This window comes from Tigriopus californicus, chromosome 1 (genome assembly GCF_007210705.1).
Source record: "Tigriopus californicus strain San Diego chromosome 1, Tcal_SD_v2.1, whole genome shotgun sequence".
NCBI classification, from domain to species: domain Eukaryota; kingdom Metazoa; phylum Arthropoda; class Copepoda; order Harpacticoida; family Harpacticidae; genus Tigriopus; species Tigriopus californicus.
Genome location: NC_081440.1, coordinates 4,785,374 through 4,812,113, shown reverse-complemented (window position 1 = coordinate 4,812,113; position 26,740 = coordinate 4,785,374). Strand labels below are relative to the sequence as shown.

The window sequence follows — 26,740 nt, the reverse complement described above, 5'->3', positions numbered from 1 at the left end:
ATTGNTCTCAAAACGCACATTAAGCCTCCACGGTCACTAGAATTGACCCTAAATCCTTGGTTGGGTCAGGGGGTCATGAATATTTTGAAAATGTTCTGAAACATCTTTGGACTTGTTCGACCTTTTGCAAACCTGCTGAACTCATTGGAGCTAGCCCAAATCAGTGAAACATATTCAAGATGTGACTGGGCAATCAACTTGTACAGAGTTAGCATCGTGATGCTATATTTGGACTTAAACGTACGATATATCCAACCACACATTTGAAAAGCTTTACCCACCTTCAGCTGGATATGCTCATGGAACTTTCCACTATTTTGGAGGACTGCACCTAAATCTTTCATAGATGAGACCTGCTCAATATCTTTACCTCCATTATCTACGAGTGGAGTATTTAAGGGAGTTGACCCAAAGGTCATTGAGCGGAATGTCATTCCATTCAGGGCCATATTACTCTCAGTAACCCAAGAGTAGAATTTTTCTAGGTCCTTTGCAAGGCTACTGGAATCTTGGCCATTCCTACCAGAAACTAACTTTGTATTGTCAGCAAAAGAAGAGAGGCTGGCAGTAATGCTAAGCTTTTGAAGTGGGACAATGAATATTATAAAAAGGAGAGGCCAGAGGATAGAGCCCTGAGGAACATCTGACTTGACATCATGAATGTCACTGAAGAATCCCTCGACCTTGACAATTTGCTTCCTATTCTGAATGAAACATCTTAACCAATTGAGAACCTTGCCTTGGATGCCAATCTCATGGAGTCTGTTAACTAACAGACCATGATCTACCTTGTCAAAGGCTTTGGCAAAGTCGAGATAGTCTACATCAACTGATTCATGGCTCTCTAGTCCCTCAATAACTTGCTCAATATGTTCAATCAGTTAGGTAACCGTGCTAAAATGTGCTCGGAACCCATGCTGGCTACGAGGAACGACTTCATGGATATCAAGAAATTCAACAAGTTTGGACTTGATGATCTTCTCAAACACCTTCGCAATATTCGAAGTGAGAGAAGTCGCCCTATAAATACTATTGAAGTAAAGTTTGATGGATTGATGCATAGAGTGGGTCAAATGCCTCCTCAAGTTTGAGAGAAAGTACCAATAAGTAACAATCTTGACTTTTTGTTTTGTGTGATTTCAGCTCAGACAAAAAATTGCAAACCTAAGAACATTTTCTGAACTTAAGATTTCCAAAAACTTGTTAGTGGATGTTAAAGGAACCTCAAGTGAAACATTTTTTTCGAGGTCTAATTATTGCTTTTTTGGAACAATAGTACAATAGCTCAAAGTTCTATTTGACATTTGACATTTTGCGTTTGTGATGTTAAAAGATAACCATTTTGGATTTGAACAACATTAAATGGAATCATTGAAGCCCATATGATTCAACAGCACCTTGATAAATTATACCATAAATTACATTCAAGACACAATCAATCATGCTCTTAATCTCTAATTGATAGCTTGTTGAAACTTTTAGGTTTTAATATCCATTTAAGAGCATAACTTTTAGACCGAGTTAGAATCTTTTCAAGGGACTGCTTTCTGTTTTCAGAAGCTAGAAAAATGCCTTGATTTGTTTTGACATTTCGTTCATAATTTGAAATGGCTATTTGCCACCCGTGATTGGCCTTGAACTACGCATGTACATAAGCACGGTATACCTCCAAAAGCAATCCTCTCAGAGTGGTCCATTCTTGGCAAGCTAATCAGTGACTTGACGTCTCATTGGGTGTGTTTTTAGACTATGGACAGCAGGATTGGACATGGCAATCGGCAATAGGCGAAGTTAGGCCACTTTGTGAAAACAACATTTGAGCTCCCCAAAAGTCACAAGGGCTACTACCATACATTAAGAAAAAGCCATTTGAAAGAAAAATAATAGTTTTTTACGACAAAGTTTCGAGTTATATTCGTTTTAATGAAAATATCGAAAGTGGCTGGGTTATGCAGTAAAAAGTCTAGAGTTTTAATAATAGGTAATTATGAATGTAATAAAAGATGGGCAGCTTGGTCTCAAATATCAGTACCTTTCTGCCTGTCTTCATTTATGGCTTGGTAGAAGAGCTGTGACAAAGAAAAATCGGCCTAGCTCCGTTGATGTCCACTCCTCTAGTTAAAGGTCTCTCTGGTTAGCCACACTGTAAGTGAGGAAACCATCTTCATATGCAACTTTCGGTGCAATAGCCCAAATACTCAAAACAATAAATATGATTAAAAATGTCTTTGGCGAGTACACATAAGTAAATAACGATTTCATGTCTATTTAAGTCCTTTAAACAACTTACTTACTGCCCTGATATGTATTATATACATAGATATCATATTCATATGCGGTTGAATCAAATCAATCCAAAGCTCCAAATTGTTCATGCTTCATATGTTGTTCGTACGATTTTTGTTTTGGGCCAATTTCACTGAACATTTTATTAATGTTAATGGTCATTTTTGTTGCATTGGTTGAACAATTTATTTGCCTTGACTCTCCTTAGATTGGTAAGGCCTTCAAAGTTGTGCCAAAGTTATTGAAGACTTCATACCGAGAGGACTTTCAAACCAAAAATGTTAATGATGCTGAAGGCACCAATCACAGGTCTCTTAAATTTCATGCACATCTTGTCCTTGACTGAAAAGTGTGTTAGAAAGTTCTTTTAATTGACTTCCCAAATATTTTTCACCTCCATCGCTTTTTTCGGAGGAACCTCGGCAAACACAAACTTGGAACAACTCAGATTCGTTCGAGATTCGTAGATTGGAACAAACTTTCGAAATGGGCAAAGTTTCTTGGCATAACTACACGACATATAGTACTGAACAAGAGCAATCTTGAAAAGATCTTCACATAAGACAAATGGCCTTGTCAACTTAATGGGAACATGAGTCCACATCAAGGACCCAACTAGTTATATTAAATAATATAATAAATAAGGTAAATGATAAAATAATAAATAAGTAAGTAATAAAGTAAATAAATAAGGCAATAGTTATCATTAATACATAATTAGTAATAATTTTGGCCAAAATATTTGAACTCCTCGCAATTCACAATCCCTTTTGTCCCGGGATCACACGATCCAACAGAGCCAAAGCTATACACCAAGTTGCTGTGGGTCAATTATAAACGTCCTAAAATGTGGCAATATTTCATATCTCAAGACTGGTCCAACCAAACCTTAGTTTGGATAATGGCGTGAAATATGGAAATATATTCGTTTCACCGTTCCGCTGCATGATAGCCATATGGGTTGTTTCTCAAGACAAATCTCTTGCAAGGATCGAAAGCCCGATTGTTTTGTCCGTTCTCACTGGTTGATGGTTTGGAACAACGTGGAACAAAGATAGAGCTCAGCTCTGAAAAGGTTTTAAATGGACGTTACAACGAGAGAAGTTGGGAACAATGCTTGGGCCATTCTTATTCTTTTCACTAACCCTTAATGGATTGTTCCCGGACAGAAAAAAAAGGTCGTAAGATCAAAATTACCAAACCTTGACCGTACATACATTCAATTATGTTCTGTCTGAAGGTCTTCGAAGTACTCGATTTTTGGAAACCAACATAGTCGGGGTTGAACGATGTTCGGAAGCAACTTGATGGTTTCCGTCGCTGTGTGGCGTAGTCCACTAATGAAATAGGTTATATTTGTGCCCATAAATTCCCGAGGAAATGAAGGACGATGCACTTGGGCTGCAATAGGGATAGGGCACCAAAGCAATGGAACTTCTCGGCATCTATGATCTACAATTCTTTTCACGTTGCGAGCAAAGCCCATCATTCACGGATTTGTGGCCTCGCCTCTCGTTTTCCCGCGGTAAAAAAGGCCAGCTCAACGAACGTGAGATTTGAACCATTGACATTCTTGCTTCTGGATCCGGAAATATCTCTCTTTGATGCATCTTCGCGTTGCTCCATTTTCCATTCAAACCTTCAAGAAAGGCAGTGAACTTGGAACAACTAAACGTCTTATCATCTGGCCTTGGTGTTATCTTCAGTGCCAAAGTGGCCTTTGGAAAGAAAATTCCAAGTGTAGGAACAAGGCTGGACATAAATTTGCTCCATGACTTCCCGGGGAAATTTGGCATTGCACCGTGTTCCATACCTTTGGGACAACGAAGCCTTTTCAGCAGAAACGTATACTTCAGTACATACGCAAAGATATGGGCAATTTAGGATTCGAATGCGAGTTGTTTGACATTGTAATGCAAGAATGGTCAGCACTCAGAGTCTGACGGAGCTCATGGTCCAAATTTGAGGCACATCATGAACTACAAGTTGGCGTAATTTGTTTGGACGAAAAGGCTATATATTACATGAACATATTGTGAGGTACTAGCCAGCAGGTGGATGTCAAACATTAATGCACTGAACCGAACTCATTGTGAATCTTATAGGACAGCGGTTGAAATATGATATAGCGGAACTCGTAGGACGAATGAGCTTGATTTGTTATATAATTAGCAAAAACAAGATTATTCCGTCCGATTTCATGATTTATGACGTTATAGAATCAGGGAAGGTTTGGGTACTGAGCAACAATATGTGGGGTATCCAGGAAATAGGACGAGTTAAATAATAAATAAAGTCAAATCAGAAGCTCTTCAGATTGGCGGTAATACAAATCCAGGGGTTGCCGATTGTATGTTCCTCGTAATTGATAGTGATGGAATGAGAGACCTTCTAGGCAAGTGCCTTTCAGTAGAAAAATGCATACAAGAAATGCACATTTTGAGTTGAACAATATCATAAATGGTACGTCAATATCGCTATTTGGTGAGTAAAAAATAAAAATCGGTTTTCTCTTGTAATAACAAACCGAAAACTGAATCAAACGCTTTTAAATTTGAGTTCACTAACACTTTTCGGTTTTTGAGTCACAAGAAAATGTTATAGCTTTCATTAATAAAACATGGTCCAAATACAAAAGCAAGAACAGTTCACATCAGGGGAAAAGAACCGCCCAAGAAGCAGAAATTACGGACTTAAAGAAATTGAATTAAGCAAAGTGAAGGTGCTCATATTGGTCCCCCCATTTTATTTTTGCAGACAAGAAGTGGTGGAAGTGTTCCGGGCCAAAGATCGTGACATGGACGGCAAGATGAGCTTCGAGGAGTTCTGCGGGCAAAAGAGCCGCTACGAGTTGGCCTTTGAGGCCATCGACAAGAATGGAGATGGCTTCGTGTCTCGCCACGAGTTCAAAAAGATCTGTCCCAACCTCTCCAAAGAGCAACGCGAGGCCGCTTTCGACAAATTCGATAAAGATGGCACTGGACGGATAAACTACAAAGAGTTCTGCTCGATGCTCACCAAAAAGTGAAGCACTACTCCGACCAGGATAAACACGATCCTCTCTGGGATGGGTTTGCTAGTGTGGGTGGGTGCGTGCGTGCGTGTTCCATTATTTGGCTTGTGTCACTGTCTCCTCCATTTTCTCACTTCTCAAAACCTAGTATCAACTACAATAACATAATCAAAGCGAGTGTATCACCCTCAAGGATTTGTGACGGATGTCCACGAGAATGCATGTTCTTGTATGTGTGACACGTAGATGTTAGTGCTATCAATAAAAAAGAATACGTATGCGTGTGATCTAACGGACTCGTTTGGTATTCAATCTTTGGATCATCTCGTATGGATAGGGCGCGGGCAGGGCCGAGGCCTCGTCGAGGCTCTTCATTTCCTCCAAGGACAGTTGGAATGAAACGGCTCCCAGATTGTCCTGGAGTTGACCGAGGGTCTTGGCACCAATCACCACGCTTGGAACATTGGGTCTTTGAAGCAACCAGCGAATGGCAACCTGCCAGAGCAAAAAAAAAAACATAATTGAAAACTGGCCTCGGCCTCGATTGGGACTTGGGCTTGTAAGTTGGGAACACTCCATCACGTGTTTGACTTAGCGACAAATACAATGTTAGGGCCCACGAACCTGAGCGACTGTTTTCCCATGGGATGCGGCAGTTTTCTTGAGTTGGTCCAAAATGTTCCAAACTCGAGGTTGGGCAGCGAGGGAATCGAAATCGGGTCCACTTTGATTGGCTTTGCCAGTTTCTTGGGCAAAGGCCACCCGTGAACCCGTAGGAGCACCCTGGGATCCACGATGGATCTTTCCTGAGAGCCACCCACCCTTGAGAGGACTCCATGGAATGAGTCCCATTCCTGTCATTGAACAGGCCTCCGTGACCTCCCACTCAATTTCTCGTACAATCAGATTGTACTGTTGCTGAAGGCAGCAAAATTTCTCAAGGCCAAGGCTCTTCGAGGTTTCCGAGGCCGTCAGGATCTACACACAAAGAAACCAAGGAATTCTCAATACATGGAAAAGGTACGTACTGTGCATGTGTGCATAAATGGATCGACAAGGCTGGAAAGGTTGAGAGTTGATGATTTGATACGAGTCGGTCTGAAATCAATCTTATATATTAGACATAAAAAACATGTAAGAGTGCCTCATGAGAAGATTTTTTGAATTTGAATGATCCTGTGATCCTGTCTTATGAAAACGGTATTTTTTTTGGAATTTGTGTGTTTTTTCATGATTTTTTTGTGATTTATATGTGTAATGCCCAAGCATCAGAAATGAAACTCAAAGCATTCGGTTGAAAGTGATGCGGAGCTACGCATTTCAACGAGAATCTCAATCTGTTAGGAGTCAGGAAGCAGTAAGCCCCAGTTTTTTTAACTGGGCCCTAAAATCAATTTTCTGCAGGCCTTGGAGTTACCGAAGTCGTGTCCAGAAAGTGCGTCTTGATGCTCTCGTTAGTGCCTAATTTAGTTAGTTAGCTTAGGCCCCTGGTTTGAAGGAACCTTACACGTACTAATACAAGACTGATTGGTCTTGTCCTCGAAGTATTTACAGCCTTTATGTGGAGTTTTGGTTCAGCATCCTAATCTTGCATTTAAAGACATTTAGCATTTACTGCACATCTGGTTTTTTTCCCATCAGTTTGACCAGAGTATAATGGAACTCCACGTAGGTCTTCCAGGTTTTCGAGGTCTCCTTCCCATTCGAAGGTCGTTCAGTCAAGAGCTGATTCTTATCTCAGATGACTATCTTGAAAGGGAAAGACCACAAACTTCCTTTACGCCTAAGCGGTTCGTTCCATGGGCCGTTTGAGCGATCCTTTTTGCTTCTATGAGCGAATCCAGACCAGGAACATCTAGGGCTAATAGTAGTAGTAGCCTCTGTGTACGGAGATGCTTGCCTGCCATCCGGTGAAGTTGCTGGCCCCAATATAATGAACCTTGCCACATCGCACCAAGTCCGACAAGGCCGAGAGCGTCTCTTGAATGGGTGTTCCGTGATCCCAAACGTGGACGTACAGTAGATCGATGTAGGAGGTCTGCAGTCGCTCCAAGCTCTCCTCCACATTGGTGATGATATGATGGCGTGACAGACCCGCACAATTGGGATCATCATCTCGCATGGCCTTCAAAGACAAAGAGACTCTGTTGTATGCGCTGTACGGAACTGTCAAGGACGTTGCGGAACACGCGACAAAATCATTTTTGTGAAATGCAGTTTAAGAATAAGCTAAATATGAAGGGTTGGTTTCCTTCTTTGACCGATTTTGAAAACCTTAGGAACTTTTGATTTTGACAGCTACTTTCTTGACGTTTTAATAGTTTTAATAGCATCATGACCAGATTCAATTTGAATGTAAATCAAGGTCGAAATTTTACCTTGTGTTAAATTGCCGCAGAGTTAAATCAAAAATCCCTTTGCACTTTTTTATGATTTTGATGTGATCATTCATGCAGTCAGAAATCATGTATTGTATGAAGCATAATTGGTGCATTGTATGCAAGTCACTTCAAAAAACATTGGACTCTTTAATATTAAAAAACTATGAATCGTGTAAAACGGCTTTCAAATGGCTTTGTTTTCCATCGGCAGAGTTTTTGCAAAACAATCATGTTTCTAGATTACACATTTTAAGGGTGGAATATGGCGGAGTTTCTCGACAAGTCTCCTTTCCAGTTGTTGCATCCAAACGGATATTGAAGAACGGGATGGATCCATCATAGTGCTATGAGGTTGAGATCTTGTAGAAAACTGAGGATAAAGCTTTGACGATTTAGGAGATACGCGTACATGTATGTCAAATGCTGGAACAAAAGCCGATTCATGAGACATCAATAACAATTTGGCTCCACCTTTTCAATTATCACACGACGCCCACGATATGAGATTGGAACCAATAGTCCCGAACCATCGTTGAGAGCTTATGCCCTGGTAAGAGCTTAATGTATCTACCACCAATCCCGGACTTCTAGAGATGTGGACTGCGAACGGAAGCAAACCTTTCTGATCTCGCAACTTGTTTACTTTATGCCAAATAAGCACTTCATACGACCACAAGATCTGATTAAATAAATGAACTTGGTCAAATTTGAGCCCCAAATTATGCTTAGGGAACTCAGGAGATAAGTCCAAAGTTATGTACGTAGTAAACACAACAAAAGATTCGAATTGTCGGCCTGCTCTCGGCTAGTTACATAACCTTTCGACAACATAACTTCGAAGCAAACCACTGAACAGGTAAATCATATAAAAAATGACTGGACTTCAATTGAGGAGATCTACGTTTCTTATTTCATTACTTTAATTCAAAAAGTAGCTCAGAGTGGCTATGACCAAGAGCAGGCCAATTTGTTGGGAAGCTCGTTCGCAGTCCATATTTCTAGATGTTCGTACACCAACCAATTCGGACATTTAGGCAAGCGCTGGTACCAGCAAACAAACTTGCCTGCCAATGTCAGTGATGCAAAATTGGCGTTTCAAACTAGTTTTAACGAAGGTGACCTTTCCTCTTATATCAATATGAAAGAAGGGTCAGCTTTTCAAAAACGTGTTGGAAGCCCCAAAATTGCATCACTGACACTGGTACCAGCAAACAAACGAACCTGCCAGAGCTTGTCTAAACGCCCCCATAAGGGCCCTTATTTGCAACGTCACACGGCCCAAAGAAAACGGGAAGAGGCACGGTAGATTGCTACATAAACTGCTCTTGCCTTGCCTTAAACGCAATGTCTTTTCCGGACATTATGTGACCCGAGGCACTAATTGAAAATAAGATTTTGATAGAATTAGTCAAAAGCAACACAAACGCATTATAATTCAATGAAAAGGAATTGGCCCAATCGGCCCTTTATTTGCTAGAGGCTGAATGGCAAAGCACCCTCTGGAGTGCAGAACGTAAAACATATTTCGTGCAGCATAAGCGGACTATGTTCATACTTAAACAAAACAAGTTGATATAAAAATCATTTTATACTCTCATGATAATGTATTGCTCAATTCGGTGCACCCTGTACTTCTAATTGCGTTTAGCCACGTCATGCTTTACATTACGGTCCTATTCAAAGAATGAATGCTGTTCCATGGGAAGGTCACCCTTTGCAACGTCCTCAATGGACCAGGTCATCAAGAGCTCTTGGTTCTTCTCACTTAATTAAAAATAAACAAGGGTGAGAGAGACCATGGGTGCAGCACACCCGCCATTAGCCGGTCATTGGCTCTGTCAATATTGTACGAGTCATAAATTGGGTGGATCAGCCATATAAAGGCGTAGAATTCTGCCCAAGGATGTGCAGCACCATCTGACTTCAAAGAGCTCATCTGGGTTCATTGTCCAAACTGTCAGCAATCAAAATGAATTTGATACATTTCAAGGGAACTATTTTGATGCGCCAAAATGAAATAAAAAAAATGTTAAACCACATCAACCATGGATAAAAAACCCCAAAAATACATGATCAATTTCACTTCGCAATCAGTGAATGCCAAGGATGAAAGCGAAAACTGAAGTAGAAAGAGTGCATGAAATCAGCAAACAAGTTTGAAAGAGTAAAGATGTTAACTCTAGCCAATGTTGGAAAGCGCTCGATTCAAAGTTGTGAATGAACCACAAGATGTAGAGTTATAACATTTTTTGGTTTACTTGACCTCAGCATTTCGTCAATTGAGAACAATTGAATCACTTTCCCCATTGCATCACTCCAGTACTTGCTTCGCAAACCAGTTTGATAATCCTAAATAAAATACTGGGTAGTCCGTAAACCAGGGATTAACCATTGGCCATCAACAATTGGTAAAAAAAAATCACGGTTTGCCAAACCCGTTTTTAAACTTCATAACATTTCAAGACCGTTCAGGAAGATGGAGACCTTTTCGATATATATAGCTAGTCGGTTTCTTACTTGAGCGAGTTTGGTGGCAATGATGATCTTGTCCCGCCGAGGTTGCTTTTGGAGCCATTTGCCCACAATCTTTTCGGTCAAGCCCATTTGATAGCAATCGGCCGTGTCGATGAAGTTTCCCCCGGACTCCACGAAAGCGTCCATGATCTCATGGGAGAGCTTCTCATCCGCTTGACCCGGCCGATTCGGGTTCTCGCCGAAGGTCATGGTGCCCAAACAAAGGTTGGAAACCTTTAAGCCGGTATTACCTAAATATCTGTACTCCATTTTTTCTATCGATCGATTCTGTCAACGTTCACTGATAGAGTGGAGAAAGTGTGTGGAGGAGGGTTGCTTGTTACGTAATCGAAAAACCTGATTGACCTCTCTTGCCAAAGAAGCTTGAACAGTGCACGAGATGTCTGCAATCTGAGGTGGACTTGTGTCGAGATTAGAAAGAGGTTATATGGGTACTTGGTTATTCTTCTGTGATGTTGAAATTGATCATGAATGCTCAATCTCTTTTGAATGGATGGAGTACGAGTTTGCTGCATTTGAGAATGGCTATTGTACAGTGTGTACGTTAACAGGATACACAAATTGGTGCAGTTTGCCTAAGTTGTCTACGTTTGTTTGATCACGTTTCGATTTATTTTCTCTGAATATGAGTGCTTCAGACGATAAGAGTATTAATGTAATAAATGCCATATAAATTTGGTCACGGCATCTCCATGAATCATTGGTGGTCGAAAGCTAAAACCCGTTTGGTTGGCCGACTGGATGAGGGTCGATGGATGTTTTCCATGGACGAGGCTCCTCGCATGGAGATCCTGGACGGAGTCAGACGACTCATGTGATCCTCGCCGTATTTGGACACGGTGGAACTCAATCTCTGGGCTTCACGATCCAGCAGTTGTCCATCTAAACGCGAGACTGGAGTGGACACATTGAACAGGCTTTGATCGAGATTCTGGCGAAGTTCGCTCATTTCCGATGAGATCCCCGAAGTACCTGAGAACATGGATATTCAACACCATTATATGTATAACAGACTTGAGTAAAAGCAATGCTTCTTAATGTTCCACATAGGTCCTTAATTGGATAGGTTGTATAATTATGTGTGCCTTCGAACTTCGAAGAGATGGATCGATACAGAATTTATAATGCTCAACAATCTTCTGTTTTTAAGACTGATTACAAAAGGGGAGATATTTCTGCGAAGAGACATGGAACTGAGAACATGGCTAGGATGAAAATAGATAGAAGCGTCCAAGGTTCTGAAATTTAGTTTCAGTTAAAATAACTTAAAGACAAAACAATCGGCGATCACTATCCAGAACCTTGAAAGCAAAGAGACCAAAATCTGGAAGAACTGTCCGTGGTTTTCATGTCACATTAGAGAGCTCTTTGTCAAGCAGACATGATGGATTTCTTAAATATTGAAGACGACGCATGAAAAAGCACTTAAATTTCATTTTGTTCTCAGAAGTGTCACACTTGAAAGTGCATAACCCATTCCGTGTGTTCCTCCAGAAGAACTAACCACTTTTCGTGTATCTAACTGTTCTTACGTCTTCATTTGGTATATTGGCAGACCGATTACACCTTTCAATGCAACCAGACACTGTATAAATAACCCGTCTGTTTACTCACCAGTAATGAACGCTTGTCGGCGGCGCATTTCTTTCGAGAGCTGCTCTTTCAACACGCCCACTTGATCCTCGAGTCCTTTGATCCTCTCCTTGTAAATCTTCTCTCTAGCTTTTAGAGATTCTTCCACACTCCTCAACGACTCTTTTTGCCGCTTCCCATCCTTCTCCCGTTCTTTGCGACGTTCCTGGAGAAGCTCCTGGATCCTCACTCCGTGACAGTGCTCCAATTCCGACAATTGTGTTTCCAGGCCTCGAATCTTCCGTTGGAGGCGCTCATTTTCCTGCTCCAGGATCCGGATCTTGACCAAGTACTCGCCTACTTGCAATTGGGTTTGTCGCATCCGCTCTTGTCCACGGACTTGGGAACTCATCATCGGGATCTGAGAGCGAATCACGGGATGGTCCACTTGATCCACGGAATCATCCGCGATCTGACTGAAAATGGCTCCGGGAGATTTCTGGAGTCGTCGCTCCAAATCCGATTTATCCTTCTCTAAGTGGGAAACCTGAAATCAAGCGGAGATGATCATTGTGGAGGATTTAGCGGTTTGGACAAGAGGGAAAGTGTTGCAAACCATTTTGTTGAGTTCACGGATTTTGTCCTTGGCTTGATCGCTCTCTCTGCGCAATCGCGAGAGCTCTTCCTTGAGATAATTGTCGTTGGCATTGGATTCGAGGTAAGATTTGGAGTTGTGGAGCTGGAGCTCCAGTTGATTAGCTTTGGATTCGGATCGCTGGAGATCCGCTTCGAGTTGTTCCAGTTTGTTGTGGAGATTACGACCCGATTGCTTCATGTCGTGTTGCTGCTGACGGGCCGATTCTAACCGATCTTCCAAAATCTGCATCGACCATGACCATTTACAAAAATTCCATAAAGGTAGGACCATCAATTTCTCACCTTCTTCTCGTTTTCGGCGTTGCTCAAGGCCCGTCTGAGTTGTTCCAATTCTTCTTGAATCCCAGATGTATTCGAACTGGTGTAGTTCAGGGTTCGACTGAGTTCCTGAACTCGAGCTTGGAGATCGCTCTCATTTTGGGCACTTCGTTCCAATTGAATATTGAGTTGGTCCACATTGGATGTTAGACGAATGCATTTGTCCTCGAGTTTAGACACGCCGCCAGTCAAACTATCCACTTTGGACCGCAAAGACTGCCACAGAAATACTTCATCAAGACATTAAAAACCAAAAACCAAATGTGAACTCTCACCTTGATTTCCTGATCTTTCTCGCTGATGACGAATTGCAAACGTTGCTGATCGCCATCCACACTTTTCCGATGGATCTCGAAGCGGGCCAATTGAGATTCAGCATCGTTCAATGCATCCTGCAAAACGGAATTTACGCCTAGTGCCCCCCCAAAAATTTGATTCGAACACTAATCGCCATGTCTTTCCTACCTGAAGTCTCCTCCGTTCCTCGTTCCAACTGAGTTCCTTCTCTTTGAAGCGTTTGAGCCCTTCGCTAGTGGTGAGACCTTGCCTTTTGAAGTCATTGAGCTGTTGCGAGGTTTGCTCCAGTTTCGAGGAAATCTCTTTCAACTCTCGTTCCCTCTTCAATAGATCCTCGTCCTGGATGAATAGACATACATATTGATTAGATACAACCATTTACCGGCCCTCCTTTCCTTTCGCTTCAAAATAAATCCGACCTGACTGGCGAGATTAATGTCACTGACTGAGATTTTCTGCTCCAATTTCCGCAATTGCTCCTCGGATCCAAGTATCTTCTCGCGCTCTCGTTGGAGCTGTTGCTCCAAACTGACGTTTTGAACCATAAGGTCATCGCTCTGGCGTTTGATCGCCTTCACCTGATTGAGGGCATCATCCCTACAAGAGTTTTACTTGTTTGATTTTACCGAAATACTTCATAACTGTGCTTTTCGATAAGTTTGAGACGTTCAATATCAACAGTCAAACTGATAATTGCACGCAAATCATTAGCCAAATTGAACACCTTATGGTGCGAAACAGCAAAGTATTTTGGAAACAAAAAAAGTAAAGAAAATCAAGTTAAAAGTGCGAACTCCCTCTTAAAATGGGACAAAAGTACAAGAAAAATTAACCAAAAAAAGACAACTTGCAATTTACGGTATCAAGTTTTATGAATTTGAAATACAACTTTTTAAAACGTCAAGTCTGGTCACAATTGCGGAGAAAATTGACATGAATTTGCATTGAATGTGATCAAGAGATGGTTGGTTGGTTGTTAAACAACATCATTTCTGCAACAGCTTGTAATCGAAAACTCTGACCAACTATAACGCCAAAAGGTGCTTAACGTAACCAAAACTTCCACTTAGCCAAAAGGTGCAAAATAAGAACGAAATGTGCAAATGTGTAAAAAGGGTCTGAAGTGACCGCACTTCCTTTTGCGCTTTTTGCCTCTCTCTACTTATCAGACCCATCCATAATCGATTTCTTACCTTTCCTTCTCCGTGATCGAGACTTTGGTCATCAATTCTCGAACATTGCCACGCACGGATTCAACATTGAACTCGTCCATTTCCGGGGCTCCTGAGGGAATCGCTGACTGGTTCAGAACACTCTTTTGCCAAGGTGACGGACTACGCCCTCTTCTGGAGGAGCCAATCATGCGACTGGATCTGGTGGGCGATCCCGAAGATCCTCGGTAGTCTTGATGGCCAGACCGGACTTCCCGAAGGATCCCGCACACGGTTGAGAGTTTGCCTTCCAACTCTCGCTTATTCGTGTCCAAGCGGAGGACAGTAGAGTTGAGCTCCTTCACTTTGCCCTCATGACCGGTAAGGGTCACTCTCAGGTCCTTGATTTCCTGACGCGAATCCGCCAAATCCAGTTCCAGGTTATGACGTTGATCTTCGAGCGTTCTTTCCCGCAACCGGAGCTCTTCCAAAGCCGCTGAGAGGGTGGAGATTCGAGTCCTCATGGATTCCTCCTCACCACTCATGGCTGATTTGGCACTCACTAACTCGCGTTCGAGAGCATCGCGAATGCTTTCCAACTCCGATATTCGAACGCGGAGTTGCTGGGACTCCCGACGTGTCACACCTCTTTGCTCTTCTTCAGATAGCGATCGTTCCTAGAGATGAATAAAAATAATATAAATCATGAGCTTGTGTCTACTGTTTAGAAAGGTAGAAAGGTTGATGGTCCGCTTGCCTTGATATTGTCGTGCTCGATTTCCAACTGACGATATTCATTCTGAACGTTGCGGAGCTTGGATCTCAGAGAGGTCCGCTCGTGATCTACGGATTTGTTGTTCTCCACTAAAAGATCGATCTGTTCGCGGCATTCGTCCAATTCTTTCCTGGTGTCATAGTCTCGGAGCTCAAGTTCGGTGACCAAGGCTTCTTTCTCTGTGATTTTCTTGGTCAAGTCGCGTTTTTCGAGCTCCCACTCTTGCTTGGTCTTCTCCAAGATATCTTTGGACCTTTCCAATCGAGAAATCTTGGTCTTCATTTCGACAATCTCTTTCTCCATGGCAACAAATTCCGATTGGGAAGAGGATTTCCGCTCCTCGGAAGATTCCAATTTCCTTCTAGTCTCTTCGAGTTCTTCCACCAGATTGTCTACTTTCTCATTGGCGTATTTCAAGGTGGTCTTCAGAGTGTTGACCTGACTCTCCAAATCGGATTTAGCCTTCTGCTCGCCGCGAATTTTGCCCTCAGACAGGGACTTCTCTCCATCCAACTTGGCCATCGCTTCTTCCAATTGACTTTTTAAACGCGAGAGCTCAAGTTGAAGCTCTGAGATTTGACTGCGGTCCTTCTCAAGTCGAGCCGATGATTCCCTTTTCACCTTGTCATAGTCCTCTTGGGATTTTTCGAGATCTTGAGTGAGTTGATCGATTCTTTCTTTCAAAGAGGTTTGCTCTTGTTGAGCCAAGGTGAGGGTCTGTTGCTTTTCGTTTTCAACCAGGATCATTTCTTCTTCCTGCGACTCTTTGATCCTTTCAAGTTGAGCCATGAGATCCCCATTCTCGCTCTCTAACTTAAATTTGACGTCTTCGAGCTCTTTGGTTAGGTTCGTCAACTCTTGGGCGTGAGCCATTTCTAGAGCCTTTCTTGTTTCTTCTTTGTCGGCTTTGGAGTCTTCTTCTAACTCGCTTAAAGATTTTCTCAATTTCAGTATGAGTTTTTCATGGCTGAAAATGAAGGACAAATAGTAAGCCATTTAAGAACATGTAACTGGAATTAAAAGTGTTACTGACCGATCTTTGAGGTCTTCGATGTCTTCAGCGTGAGATTTTTTCACGATCTCCAGCTTGGTTGAAGTCTCATTTAGTGCTTCCTGAGCTCGTTTGTTCTCTTTAACAAGAGACTCTTTGGCAGATTCTAGATCAGTCTTGTCGGATTCCAATTCTTTGACTTGTTTTTGCAGTTGACCTGGGGAATAATATTCAGGTTAACAAACAGAAATTCCATTTTTTACATGTTTTCCTCACTTAATTCAAAGTTAAGATCATCGATCATCTCGTTCTGTTCGGCTTTTTCCGACCGTACAAAAGCGAGTCTTTCTTCGGAGGTTTTGAGCTCCTTGTCCACTTGTTCCACACGAACCTCGAGTTCAGATTTGTGCTTGTTCAACTTGGCGTTCTCTTCGTTGACTCTCTCTAAATGGGCTTTGATCTCGAGCATCTCTTTCCTCGTGTGAGACACTTCGTCTTCAAGAGCGTCTTTCTTCAGTTGAATACTCGTCAAATGATTCTCCAAATCGTCCTTGGCCTTGTTCACGTTTTTCAATTCGCTCTCCATCTTAATATAGGAAGAAAAACAAGAAAAGGATTAATGACAGGTAAAGAAATAATTCTAAAAGGAAGCACTCACCTTGTCTTTGGACTGGGATTCGTCTTTGAATCGCACTTGTAAGGCTGCTAGAGATTTGGCCTTTTTGTCATTGTCGTCTTGTTTTGCAAGTATCTCCTCCTTCAGAGTCTCGATAGTGCCTTTCAAATCGGCAATGTCCACTTTCGATTGGATCTTGCCCTCTTCCAAGGTTTCCATCTGATCTTCCAGAGACTTCAGTTGCTCTTGGGAGTTCTTCTGTATCTCCTCCAACTTCCGGATATGACTCTTCAAGCGCTTTTCTTCCTTATGGAATCGCTCCATTTCGGTCTGGGTGGAACTAATCTTCGATTCAAAATTGGCCGCCGCATTATCCGTTTCAGATTTCTCTTGATCCAAGGCCGTCAGTTGATCTTTAACCTTGGCCAATTCTTCTTTGGTGGCGAGCAATTCGTCCCGAAGTTGACTACCGACTTTCTCCAATTGACCAATCAGGGTTTGTTTTTCTTTCAAGTCTTTTCCTTGGGATCGAGTTCGCTCTGAAAGATGTTCTATCTCAATCTCGGAAGCCTTCAAATCCTTCATGGTTTTGCTGAAGGCATCCGTGATCACGTCTTTTTCCTTGGACACACTTTCGAGCTCGTCTTTTAGATTGGTTTGGGATCGCTCCAAGGAGGTTTTTTCAACCAAGAGCAATTCCACTCGTTCGTTCAACGACATCTTTTCTCGAGATATCTCGTCCAAACGGATCTTCATCGAGTCCGAGCTCAAACGCTCTTGATCCAGCTTATGTTCTACCGACTCCAGAATCTCGTTCTTGATCTTCACCTCCTTACTCAATTGATCATTCACATGCTTGGTTTGGGTCAATTTTGTACGGTAATCATGGATCTGAGGATTGGAAATAGTCTATTGTACACTCCCTACAGTCGAAGGAGAGCAATTGTTGATCTGATTACCTGAAGTTGCCTCCTATTCAAAGCAGCTTGAACGGCAGTCAATGTGGATTCCATCATGGCGGGTGAGGCGGATCGAGTTCGACGGTGAGTATCCGTGCTCATTCGACTACGCATTGGAGACCTATTGGAAAAATGTTTCCCAATTTTATCCATTGTAGTTTCACAACTTCAAATACTTTGTATTTTACCCAGTTCGAAGATGCGGTTTGGAGACGGACCTCGTGAGTGACGTCGAGAGATGAGGCCCGTCTACCATCGAATCATCCTTGTCAGCGTCGTCCAGAACGATTTGAGCAATATCAAAGAGAGAATTTTGAAGGCGAGAATTGTGCGATTCCAGAGTTTTGGCTTTGTAGCTAGTCTCAGAGAAGTTCTCAGTTTTGGATTTGAGCTCCTCGATCTGTTGGCTAAGTTGGGATCGTTCGGATTCTAGCGTGTTGACCGTGTTCTGAAGATCTTTCATGGACTTCTGAACCGTTTTGTACTGGCCTTCCAGATTATTATTCTTTCTCTCCATCAATCCTTTCTCAAGTTTGACTTTCTCCAACTAGAAAAACGAGAAATGCCGCATTTTTATTTGCATTTTCGAACAAAGCACTTTGGATTTAAAACAAAAATCTACCTGAGAGTAAAGGTCTTGTGTGGTCCCGACATGAATACTCTGCCCATTGACGTCCAAATACCCAGATTTGGTGTAAACATTCAAACAAGCCGTGGTCAAGTTTCTCGACGATTTGGAAAGCTCATCTGATGCAAAGCAAAACAAAATTCGTTAATTCTTTGCAGTCGAAAACCTGAGAAGCAACTTACTTTTCAATTGAGCCAATTCTTGTTCAGTGTTCATCTTGATGTCGTGAAATTGGTTTTTGAACGTGGATATGCAATGTTTCAACTCACGCACACTTTGAACATCATTCGAAAACCTGACTTGGCTCTCGTTGAAGACTTTCTTTTCCTATATGGCAGACCAGGAGAGAGAGGGAAAGAGGATGTCACAGGGATACTTGATTCAAGAATAACTCACGGCCTTTATTCTTACAAATCATACCTTTTCATGTTGCTGGTCCTTGAATTGCTGAAAGTTTGCCGAGATCTTGCTCAGATCCCGAGCCAAATTCTCATTGGCCCTGGAGGCAGATTCCAACTGAGATCGCAGCACAACATTCACTTCGTTCAAAGTCTTGTTCTTCTCCTCTTCCTCCTCGATCTTGACTTGAAGTTGCTTGATATCGTGGATCCTCCGCTCCTAGAATAAACCCATGTGGAAAAAGAATGATATACCTTTCCTGTCCAGTCGAGATGAAAAAGCCACGGCAAGGCAATATTTTCGCTTCAAATTCGCCTCACATGCTTTCTCACGAGAATAAGTCCAGCCTTTCGCCAAACACAGCTTGTCTCAACCATTGCATGGATTGTCAATAAGTTATGAACGTAAGCACACACAAAGGCTCATATGATAAACCGCAGGGGGAATGAAATAGGGGGAAGTAAGGTTGAGGGAAGCATTTAAGGTGGAGGGAGGGACGGTCTTTTCCCCCCTTTAAAAACCATCACCGTGCATTACGAATGCTGAATGACTACCTTTTTTTAACCCAAGGGCACATGTTGCTAAAGCGGCTTTCTCGAACGGGGACAACTAGCTTGGAACTGGCTTGAGCGTAATTAAGGAAAATAGAACAGACACAAAGGGGAAATTGAAACATTTGTACATACACCCACAAGGGATTTTTTTCGTCACTTTTGAATTGAAAAAAAATATAAATATAAATATTGACCAAAAGAGTTCATTTTATACCTTTTTGGCTAAAAAAAACCGAACACAATTTTTCTACTTCCCCGCCAATATTTTGGGTCCATTTAACGGTTTTTTTGCCTCACAGTATCCATGCTAAAAGTTATTTAGTCAAAATTTATGCAGAAAGCAGGATTTGTTTCATAAATTGTTCGAGATTAACACATATATCTCCTCCATTTCATACCAGAGCCTGTTCCCTCGGGTATCTGTATTGGCGGTTCAGTCAAGAAAACCTCATGTTGATGGAAATGCAAGTGAAACAGTCAAAGGAAACTTTTCATTCATCTAATTGCGTTGGATTTTAAAAAAACGTGTGGGGTACTTTAATCCTCGAATCCACAAGCAAATTAGAGTTGTCGGAACTGGCTGGCCCTTGAATGTAGGGTCAATCAATATTTTCTTAAGGCCTAATTATATTTTCATACGGATTAACTACTACAATATCTTAATAAAATGGAACAATACTGTTCACGATACTTTTCTCGTAAAGCGGTTCAACCAAAGACATAAAATACTAATAACATCATCTAGTCCCTTGGGTTCGACAGTATTTAGTGATGCCACAGCAATAATAATTCTCCAATTTATACTGAAAGAACCTTTCGCACAAACCAAACATTAGCCAGGCCTAGACAAACCTAATTGTGACAACTTTTGAGATTGAACAGGAATGGAAAAATTTCAAACGTCAGAAAAAATTGTGTTTATAATAAAGGGGGACATTTCTGAACCTGTAGAGGTTTTTCAACGAACTGTTTTGCGACTATATCGCTATCTTGATTTTTTTTCCGACCGCTGTTATGCGGTATATGTCAGTTTAATGCTACGCCAAATATCTCGAATTGCAAAATCCAATCTAGTTTCTGGACGATGACATTCATTTACCGGAAAAGCAAAATGTAATGAGCCAATAATTTGCTAAATCAGTGCCTTAAAAATCATCTAATATTGTGCGAATATTCCTGATAACCATTTTATTTTGCCAACTCCACACTTTCGAAAGGTGTTCTTGTTTTAAGGATGAGAAAAACACAAGACTTAGAGAGGAAAGAGAGGAACACGGAAAAAAAGACACGGAGGAGGAAGTAAATGGTTGGCGGACTATGATTAGATTATCACCAAGGGAAATCACATGTCATTTATGGTGGGACAAATGGGAGGACTTTTCCCAGGTTGGAGCCCGACAAAAGACACGTCACAAAAGGGCACGAGTGAAAGTTCCATGAGAGTAGATTATACCTCATTATAACAGCAATTTGTCGTCTGAAACCGACTAAAATCCCCTCACTTACCTCAGTGGCTCGAAGTCGTTCTTCCAGCGTTATTAGAACCTCATTGGTATCCTTGAAGCGAATCTGAGCTTGATTGGCCACTTGAGTGACCTCTAACAACCTTTTATTTGAAGTCTCATATTTGTCCCGATACTCGATGACCTTTTCCTATACGCGTACAAACGATATTCCATTAGTGGGCCCAATGGTAAAGCTCTAGTAAAGACCATTGAGAGACAATTTTTACCCTGAGCTTTTCCACCAAATCAGCTTGTCGTAATTGAGACATTCTCGCGTCTTCCAGCTGGTGATCACAATCCCGTTTGATCGCTTGAGCTCGTCTAAAGGGTTGAAAATAACCTATTATGGGTACGAGTCTGAACAATATGTCTCGGAAGATCGAGTTTACCGATAAGCTTCATCGGCAATTTTCTGCTTGTCCGAGTCAGATTTGGCTAATCGGGCGTACAATTCTCCAATGTGTTTTTTCATCATGGCCGCACTTTGAAAGTTGAGCCCATGATCCGATACCACAAATCCACCTTCCCGTGGGGATTCCATTTCGGCCACCTCGGGGCTGTAAACCACTTCGGACGATGACCTTCGATGACCACGATTTGGGAACGTAAGCGATTGAGGAGGCCCACTTCTCGCGGGGTTTGGGTGCTCCTCAGAGTTGGGCGATGGAGAAGACAGTGAGCCTGTACTCCCTCCAAACCCTCTGGAAATGAAAATACGACGCTAGAAAGTGAGAACTAAACTTAAGTTTGCCTTGAATTGCGTAAAGAGTTTTGACCTTTTGAATTGAGCAACTCCTCTCCATGTTTAGTTCACAAAACCTTGTCTCATTAACAACCCGAAAAAAATCGATGGGACAAGTTCGATTTCATGTTTATTTTTTATTTATTTTTTTTATGTTTGTTTTCCTCTTATAAATTATGAACCACACACACACACACATGCTCACACGCTGCCACCTACAGTCTTCATCAAATAATGTCCGTAAACTTAGATCTTGGACAATGAAGTACCCCAAAAGAGAATATCTTTTTGAGGTTAATGGGAAGGGCATTCAACCGATAACAACATCATTAAAGTTGATGGAGTCATTTCAAGCTAGCTACTGGTATCGCATTCAAATGAAATGGAATGACAGAAGCGAGTCTTATAAGTTAGCTGAAACCGACGTCAGCCCCATGGATAATCGAATTCTACGTTCTAACATACATAAGCATTGCCATTCATTATACTTCCTCTTTCTACAAGGTTACGTTACAAGTGCCATCAAGTCCATTACCCTGTCATCATTCTAGCGATTGACATTGCAGCAACTTTACTCATCTTACAATTATCGATTTGAGCATGTTGTAAAGGTTGCCTCTGACCGAAAATGGATCCTCTCAGCCTTTCCACTCGGATGTACGGTACAGCAGACTCATCTTACAATTATCGATTTGAGCATGTTGTAAAGGTTGCCTCTGACCGAAAATGGATCCTCTCAGCCTTTCCACTTTCAGCCTTGTCCGTATTTTCAACCAATTATCAAACCTTACCTTTTCACTTGCTTCTTGAAGTTTGACCACATTTTAGTGGGTGGCTGTGGGTGTTGTGGGTGTTGTTGTTGTGCCTGAGTGTTGGCCGTGCTACTACTAGCCGAGTGAACGCTTATCCTCGAGGTTACTCCAGTTTCACGGTCAATCCCGCTGTCATTATCATTTTGAGCCATAATGGGCGCCTCGAGGCGAGAACTGGCCTTAGCATTGGGGTTATTGGCGGACCATGCCTGATGTGAAGCTTCTGCAGGGGGCATTTCACTTGACACTGAGGACAAGGAACCCGGAATCAAGGATTCCTTCTCGGCATTCTGATAACAGAAAAACTTGAGGTGAACAAAGGAAAAGGGTGAGCATGAACCAGTAGCATACCAACCTCGAATTCGTGTTTCTCGCTAAACTTGAGGTTGTCTTCACTACTGCTCGGAGAGCTATTTAAACTGCCCACACCATCCAAGGTTCGTCGCTCATCACCGTCTTCAACATGATTATTGATCACGTACTCATGGCCTTCACGCGGTGGGACTAGATCCAAGGAGAATGATGAAGAACTGAAAGAGGCAAAACTAGCATAGCGAGGGAATCGAAATGTCGTGCAGATCAATTAAAGCTGACCTGCTCGTCTCGTCCTTGGCGATCACTCTGTTTTCGCGGTCTTCGTCCTCACTCAGAATTTTCAGGATCCCACTTCGAACTTGAGCTAATTGGAGTCTCTGTCTTCGGGAAGATTCAGGGGAGACATCACCTTCATCTTTGCATCCACTGGGTAAGGAAACACTCAGACTCTCATCCTCCTCACTCCCTTCAAGAGAAATTGTTAAGACGTGCAAATTTAGTTCTGATCGTAATTCTCAAGACTCGTACTCCGATCGACAAAACTTCCCCCACGGGTAGCAATAATAACACCGAATAATTCAGATCAGGATGTGGTTAACAATAAGCTCAGTCTTTGGGAAGGCTAAATCTTCAGTGAAGCTTTTTCCAGGCCACACGGTACAATCTAACAATCAATATTGGACAGATCCATGTACCAAATGTAGATCAAGTTTCGATGTTAGCCTCTGGAGCTTTTTCCGCATACGCACATGTCAAAATGATGGCATACATTAGTCTCCCTCTGAGAGCCTTCAAAAAATGTTGAAGTCTACAACACTCCCCTTCCTCCCTCCTTTCCTACCTTCCTTCATTGGGACGACCTCCGTAGCATGAACGTGCATTCCTTTAAAAGCTTCCCCCTTCTTACCTGATTCATTATTGGTTCCCTCCTTTTCTTCTTGAGTCCCTCGACCTTCTTTGAATTCTGCGCTATCGCCTGATTTCCCTTGCATGGCCTCTTCCCTCATTAGTTTCGGCTTGGCCTTAGAAAATCTGGCCGAGCCCAAACTTGTTCCCACTTGGATCACTGGGTCGTCGTCGTCGTCGTCGTCTTCGTTCTCGTCTTCTTCGTTTACGTTTCTATTCAAAGACGAGTCTTCTGCAACCATCGAGGAGGGATTTGAAAGGGTTTGAGTTGTTGGACGATCATCTTGACCGTGGCCCACGACGGTCATTGAATGTGTTTTTGCACTGGTGATTGGATTGAGCGAGTCTACTTCACTAAGATCCGAGGTTTCGGAAATTGAAACGGATTTCTGTATCGGGATGTTCGATGAACCCGGGGTGAAGTCACTTTCAAAGCCGTCATTGTCGTTTTCGGCTGAAACGAGAAGGTTGTCCGAATGACTTGCGACAATTTTTTGAAGTGGAAAATGGAACTAGGAAGAAGGAAATCAGATTCGGGAACAAATGCAAACACAACATGCAAAACATGCAACATGGAGCGGAATAGCATTATCAGACAACGACTGTTTGAGGCTTTGGAAAATAACTCAATTCAATTTTCAGAACCTCAAATGAACCAAAAATGCTGTCAACGGATTGATACCTAGGCAAATGTAGGTACCTATGCGTCGACTTTTTAGGTCAGACAATCCGATTTTAGTGTTTTGAACCCCAAATCTAAATTGATTCCTTGCTAGCAGAGATTTAATCTCAAAAGACCCAATTCAAAAATGAATAAGAGAAGCGGGCAAAAATAGTTTTGAACTTCAATCGAGCACGAATCAAGCACACATTTCCCAACCTGCTCTGAAAAATGATGAGAATTTTCTTAGTGACGAAGTGTTCCCATCAGAACAGTCCTCATCAAACCCTTTGGACAAAAAAGGATCATTGGGTCTTGGCCCAATATCCTCGAACATGACCCATTTCTCATCAGCAGGTTCAATGTGAACATAGGACTCTGAAATAGTTTCATTATGCTCCTATTCCATTGTCATTGGCTTTTAAGTAGTTGATGCATGACAGCCCTTACTTACCTTTTCGATCCTTTTGCGAACTTTTGCGTTCTAACTTGGAAACAAGCTCCCTTGAATAACTGATCTCGATCTCGGTGACACTATAAACCTCTTCTTTACTTGTTATGGATCCAGGACCTGTGTTCTCAAAAGAAATTTCGACTGCAATGAATTCCTTTTGGAGACCGTTTTATAATGCCTTGATTACCATTAGGGTTGAAGCATCGGTCTGTGGGCAAAGAGTCGGGCTGGAAATCAAACGATGAAGAGGTATCCATGCTCGTGTTAATTTCGTTCTCAATAGGTAATGATTCCATCATGATTTCTGACGAAGGAGGTTCCGAGACCTCTTCCACTGTATCCAAGCGATCATTACGAGAGACAGCTAAGAAATTGCGATTAAATTTTTTTCTAGCACATTAACCCCGCGAAGTCGAAAAAAAAGAATTAAAAACTCTTTTCAGAACTTACATGGGAAAGCATCTTCGAAGTGAGGATCATCCTCATCGGTGACACGTTTGAGTCTGAGAAGCTCCTCATTTACTTCATTCGAGGACGAGGATTCCTCTTCTTCCTCGGATTCAAACGAGTTCATTTGGGCTTTTAGCAAGTCCTCTCGAAACTTGGCCATGGCTACATAGAACGGAAAACGAGCGACAAAAAGGTGCTCTGTAGTTTACTTCCTGGTAATTTGTCGCTCACGACAACCATGATTTATGCCCTTGTTTTTCCCTCTCGCTCTCACCCACAACTTACTGCCAAATGACACGCTTTCCTGGCCTTAAGAGAGATCCCAGAAGCTTACCATGGAGACTGATGGGGTCGACTGACTCAGGGGATTTGCAATTGTGAGGCCGGACTGTTTCTGGGTCCTCGTCATCCTCAGATGATTCCTGGTCCTCTTCGTCTTCGTCGCCTTCTTCGCTATCATCACAACACTCAGCTGTCAGATACATCATCGAGGTTGAACGAGATCCGGACGAATTTCCGGACGAGGTATTCGTCGATTCGTTTTCTGGCCCGGATTCCATGTCTAGAAATAAAGCGGAGTCTATATATACAAGTCTAATACAAGATTCATTGGGCCATTTCGCGAACCTTTCTTTGATAGACTCTCTTGCGATGAGGCCGGTTGATCCATGGACGTAGATGAAGGTTGGTTAGGACTGGACAGTCACGCTAGAATATCTAGTAAATACAAAAACACTCATTATATATATATATATATATAGAAATCAGAGCTGTATAAAAAAGTCCATGGCATATCGTGATCGTGTACGAAAAGGAAAGAGTGGCGAAATTTCAATATCAAACTGAATCATAATGATACTCCATAAAGACACAAACACAAAATTCCCGAGCCAACCGGCCGGACTACCTTGGCGGCTTAGGAATGCCTAAATCTCTTTCAAGATAACATTCCATGTTTATTGGGAACTCTGGAAAATTATACCATTCCTCAGCTAAGGGTGTGTTTTTTTCCTAATTTCGAAGTGAAAGACTCATATAAAATTACAATAGTAAAAAACGCAGTGACGAGTTTCTTTGACTTGTGGATGACAACGAAAATGATTAACATTGGTTCCCTTGAACTAAGCCAGGATGAAGCCACCCTACTTTCGGTGACAAGAAGTGTAAATATATTGAAATACCTGGTCAAATTATCTCAATAAAGAATTTGGCTAAGTGGTCAATGGTCACTGTACCTAAAACTTAAACATCAGATGTCTGAAAGTAACCGATGATAATGAAAATCAAGCCTATTTATTGATCATTAAAATGGACGGTCCTGTGTGGATGATTTCGACCAGACAACTAGCCAGTCACCCCATTCATATTCATGAACTATTGTGGCCAAAAACCACATCCAACTCAATTCAATCAAGGTGGTCTAGTACCAAATCTCATGTAAAAGATGGTTGCATCCCCAAAACAAGGCTTTAGTCGTTCCTGACTGAAACTAGAATCGAAGAAGGTCCATTTGCATAATGCTTCCAAGACAACAGAAATGGTCATGACAATCAATCATCAGTCACTTGGACGCACATCAATATCTCCATATTATTTATGATCCCTACGATTGAATATTACCCCGGATGTGTGCCACACAACTGAGACAGCCCAAGAGAAAGCCCACCACCACCAAACTAATCATCGGCCACTCCATTCAACAATATCCAATTCAATTCTCCACTGGATTCCGGGATTGCCGGATTCACTTCTTCCCTGTCAAT

The 26,740-nt window shown here is 42.0% G+C and overlaps 3 protein-coding genes across 4 annotated transcripts in view; 1 reads left to right on the top strand and 2 right to left on the bottom strand.

Moving 5' to 3' along the window:
- Positions 1–5,595, top strand: part of LOC131882520 (calmodulin-4-like) — a 10,412-nt gene extending 4,817 nt beyond the window's left edge. Inside the window, exon 2 of the mRNA XM_059229720.1 lies at positions 5,044–5,595. Within this exon, the coding sequence (XP_059085703.1) occupies positions 5,044–5,314 (271 nt within the window). The 3' untranslated portion in view covers positions 5,315–5,595. The remainder of the gene's footprint in view (positions 1–5,043) is intronic.
- LOC131882432 (1-deoxyxylulose-5-phosphate synthase YajO-like) lies at positions 5,508–10,544 on the bottom strand. The gene is made up of 4 exons (XM_059229607.1): positions 10,198–10,544; positions 7,200–7,424; positions 5,924–6,277; positions 5,508–5,794 (listed from the first exon to the last, which is right to left on the bottom strand). Exons 1-4 carry the CDS (start codon positions 10,462–10,464, stop codon positions 5,588–5,590), a joined length of 1,053 nt encoding a protein of 350 aa, XP_059085590.1. The 5' UTR covers positions 10,465–10,544; the 3' UTR covers positions 5,508–5,587.
- A 251-nt stretch (positions 10,545–10,795) lies between these two features.
- Positions 10,796–26,740, bottom strand: LOC131882283 (rootletin-like). Of its 2 annotated transcripts, XM_059229420.1 has the most exons (31): positions 26,598–26,740; positions 25,605–25,694; positions 25,312–25,539; positions 24,978–25,139; positions 24,715–24,891; positions 24,528–24,644; positions 24,293–24,451; positions 23,414–23,866; positions 22,786–22,972; positions 22,547–22,721; positions 22,171–22,481; positions 21,027–21,338; positions 20,865–20,958; positions 20,639–20,785; positions 18,600–18,797; positions 18,362–18,506; positions 18,174–18,298; positions 17,740–18,098; positions 17,552–17,672; positions 16,635–17,483; positions 16,253–16,562; positions 16,019–16,193; positions 14,968–15,952; positions 14,253–14,887; positions 13,479–13,656; positions 13,228–13,398; positions 13,038–13,154; positions 12,727–12,978; positions 12,404–12,667; positions 11,830–12,334; positions 10,796–11,187 (listed from the first exon to the last, which is right to left on the bottom strand). In XM_059229420.1, exons 2-31 carry the CDS (start codon positions 25,645–25,647, stop codon positions 10,913–10,915), a joined length of 8,229 nt encoding a protein of 2,742 aa, XP_059085403.1. In that variant the 5' UTR covers positions 25,648–25,694; positions 26,598–26,740; the 3' UTR covers positions 10,796–10,912. The 2 variants fall into 2 exon arrangements, with proteins under 2 accessions (XP_059085403.1, XP_059085482.1); XM_059229499.1 differs by lacking the exon at positions 24,293–24,451.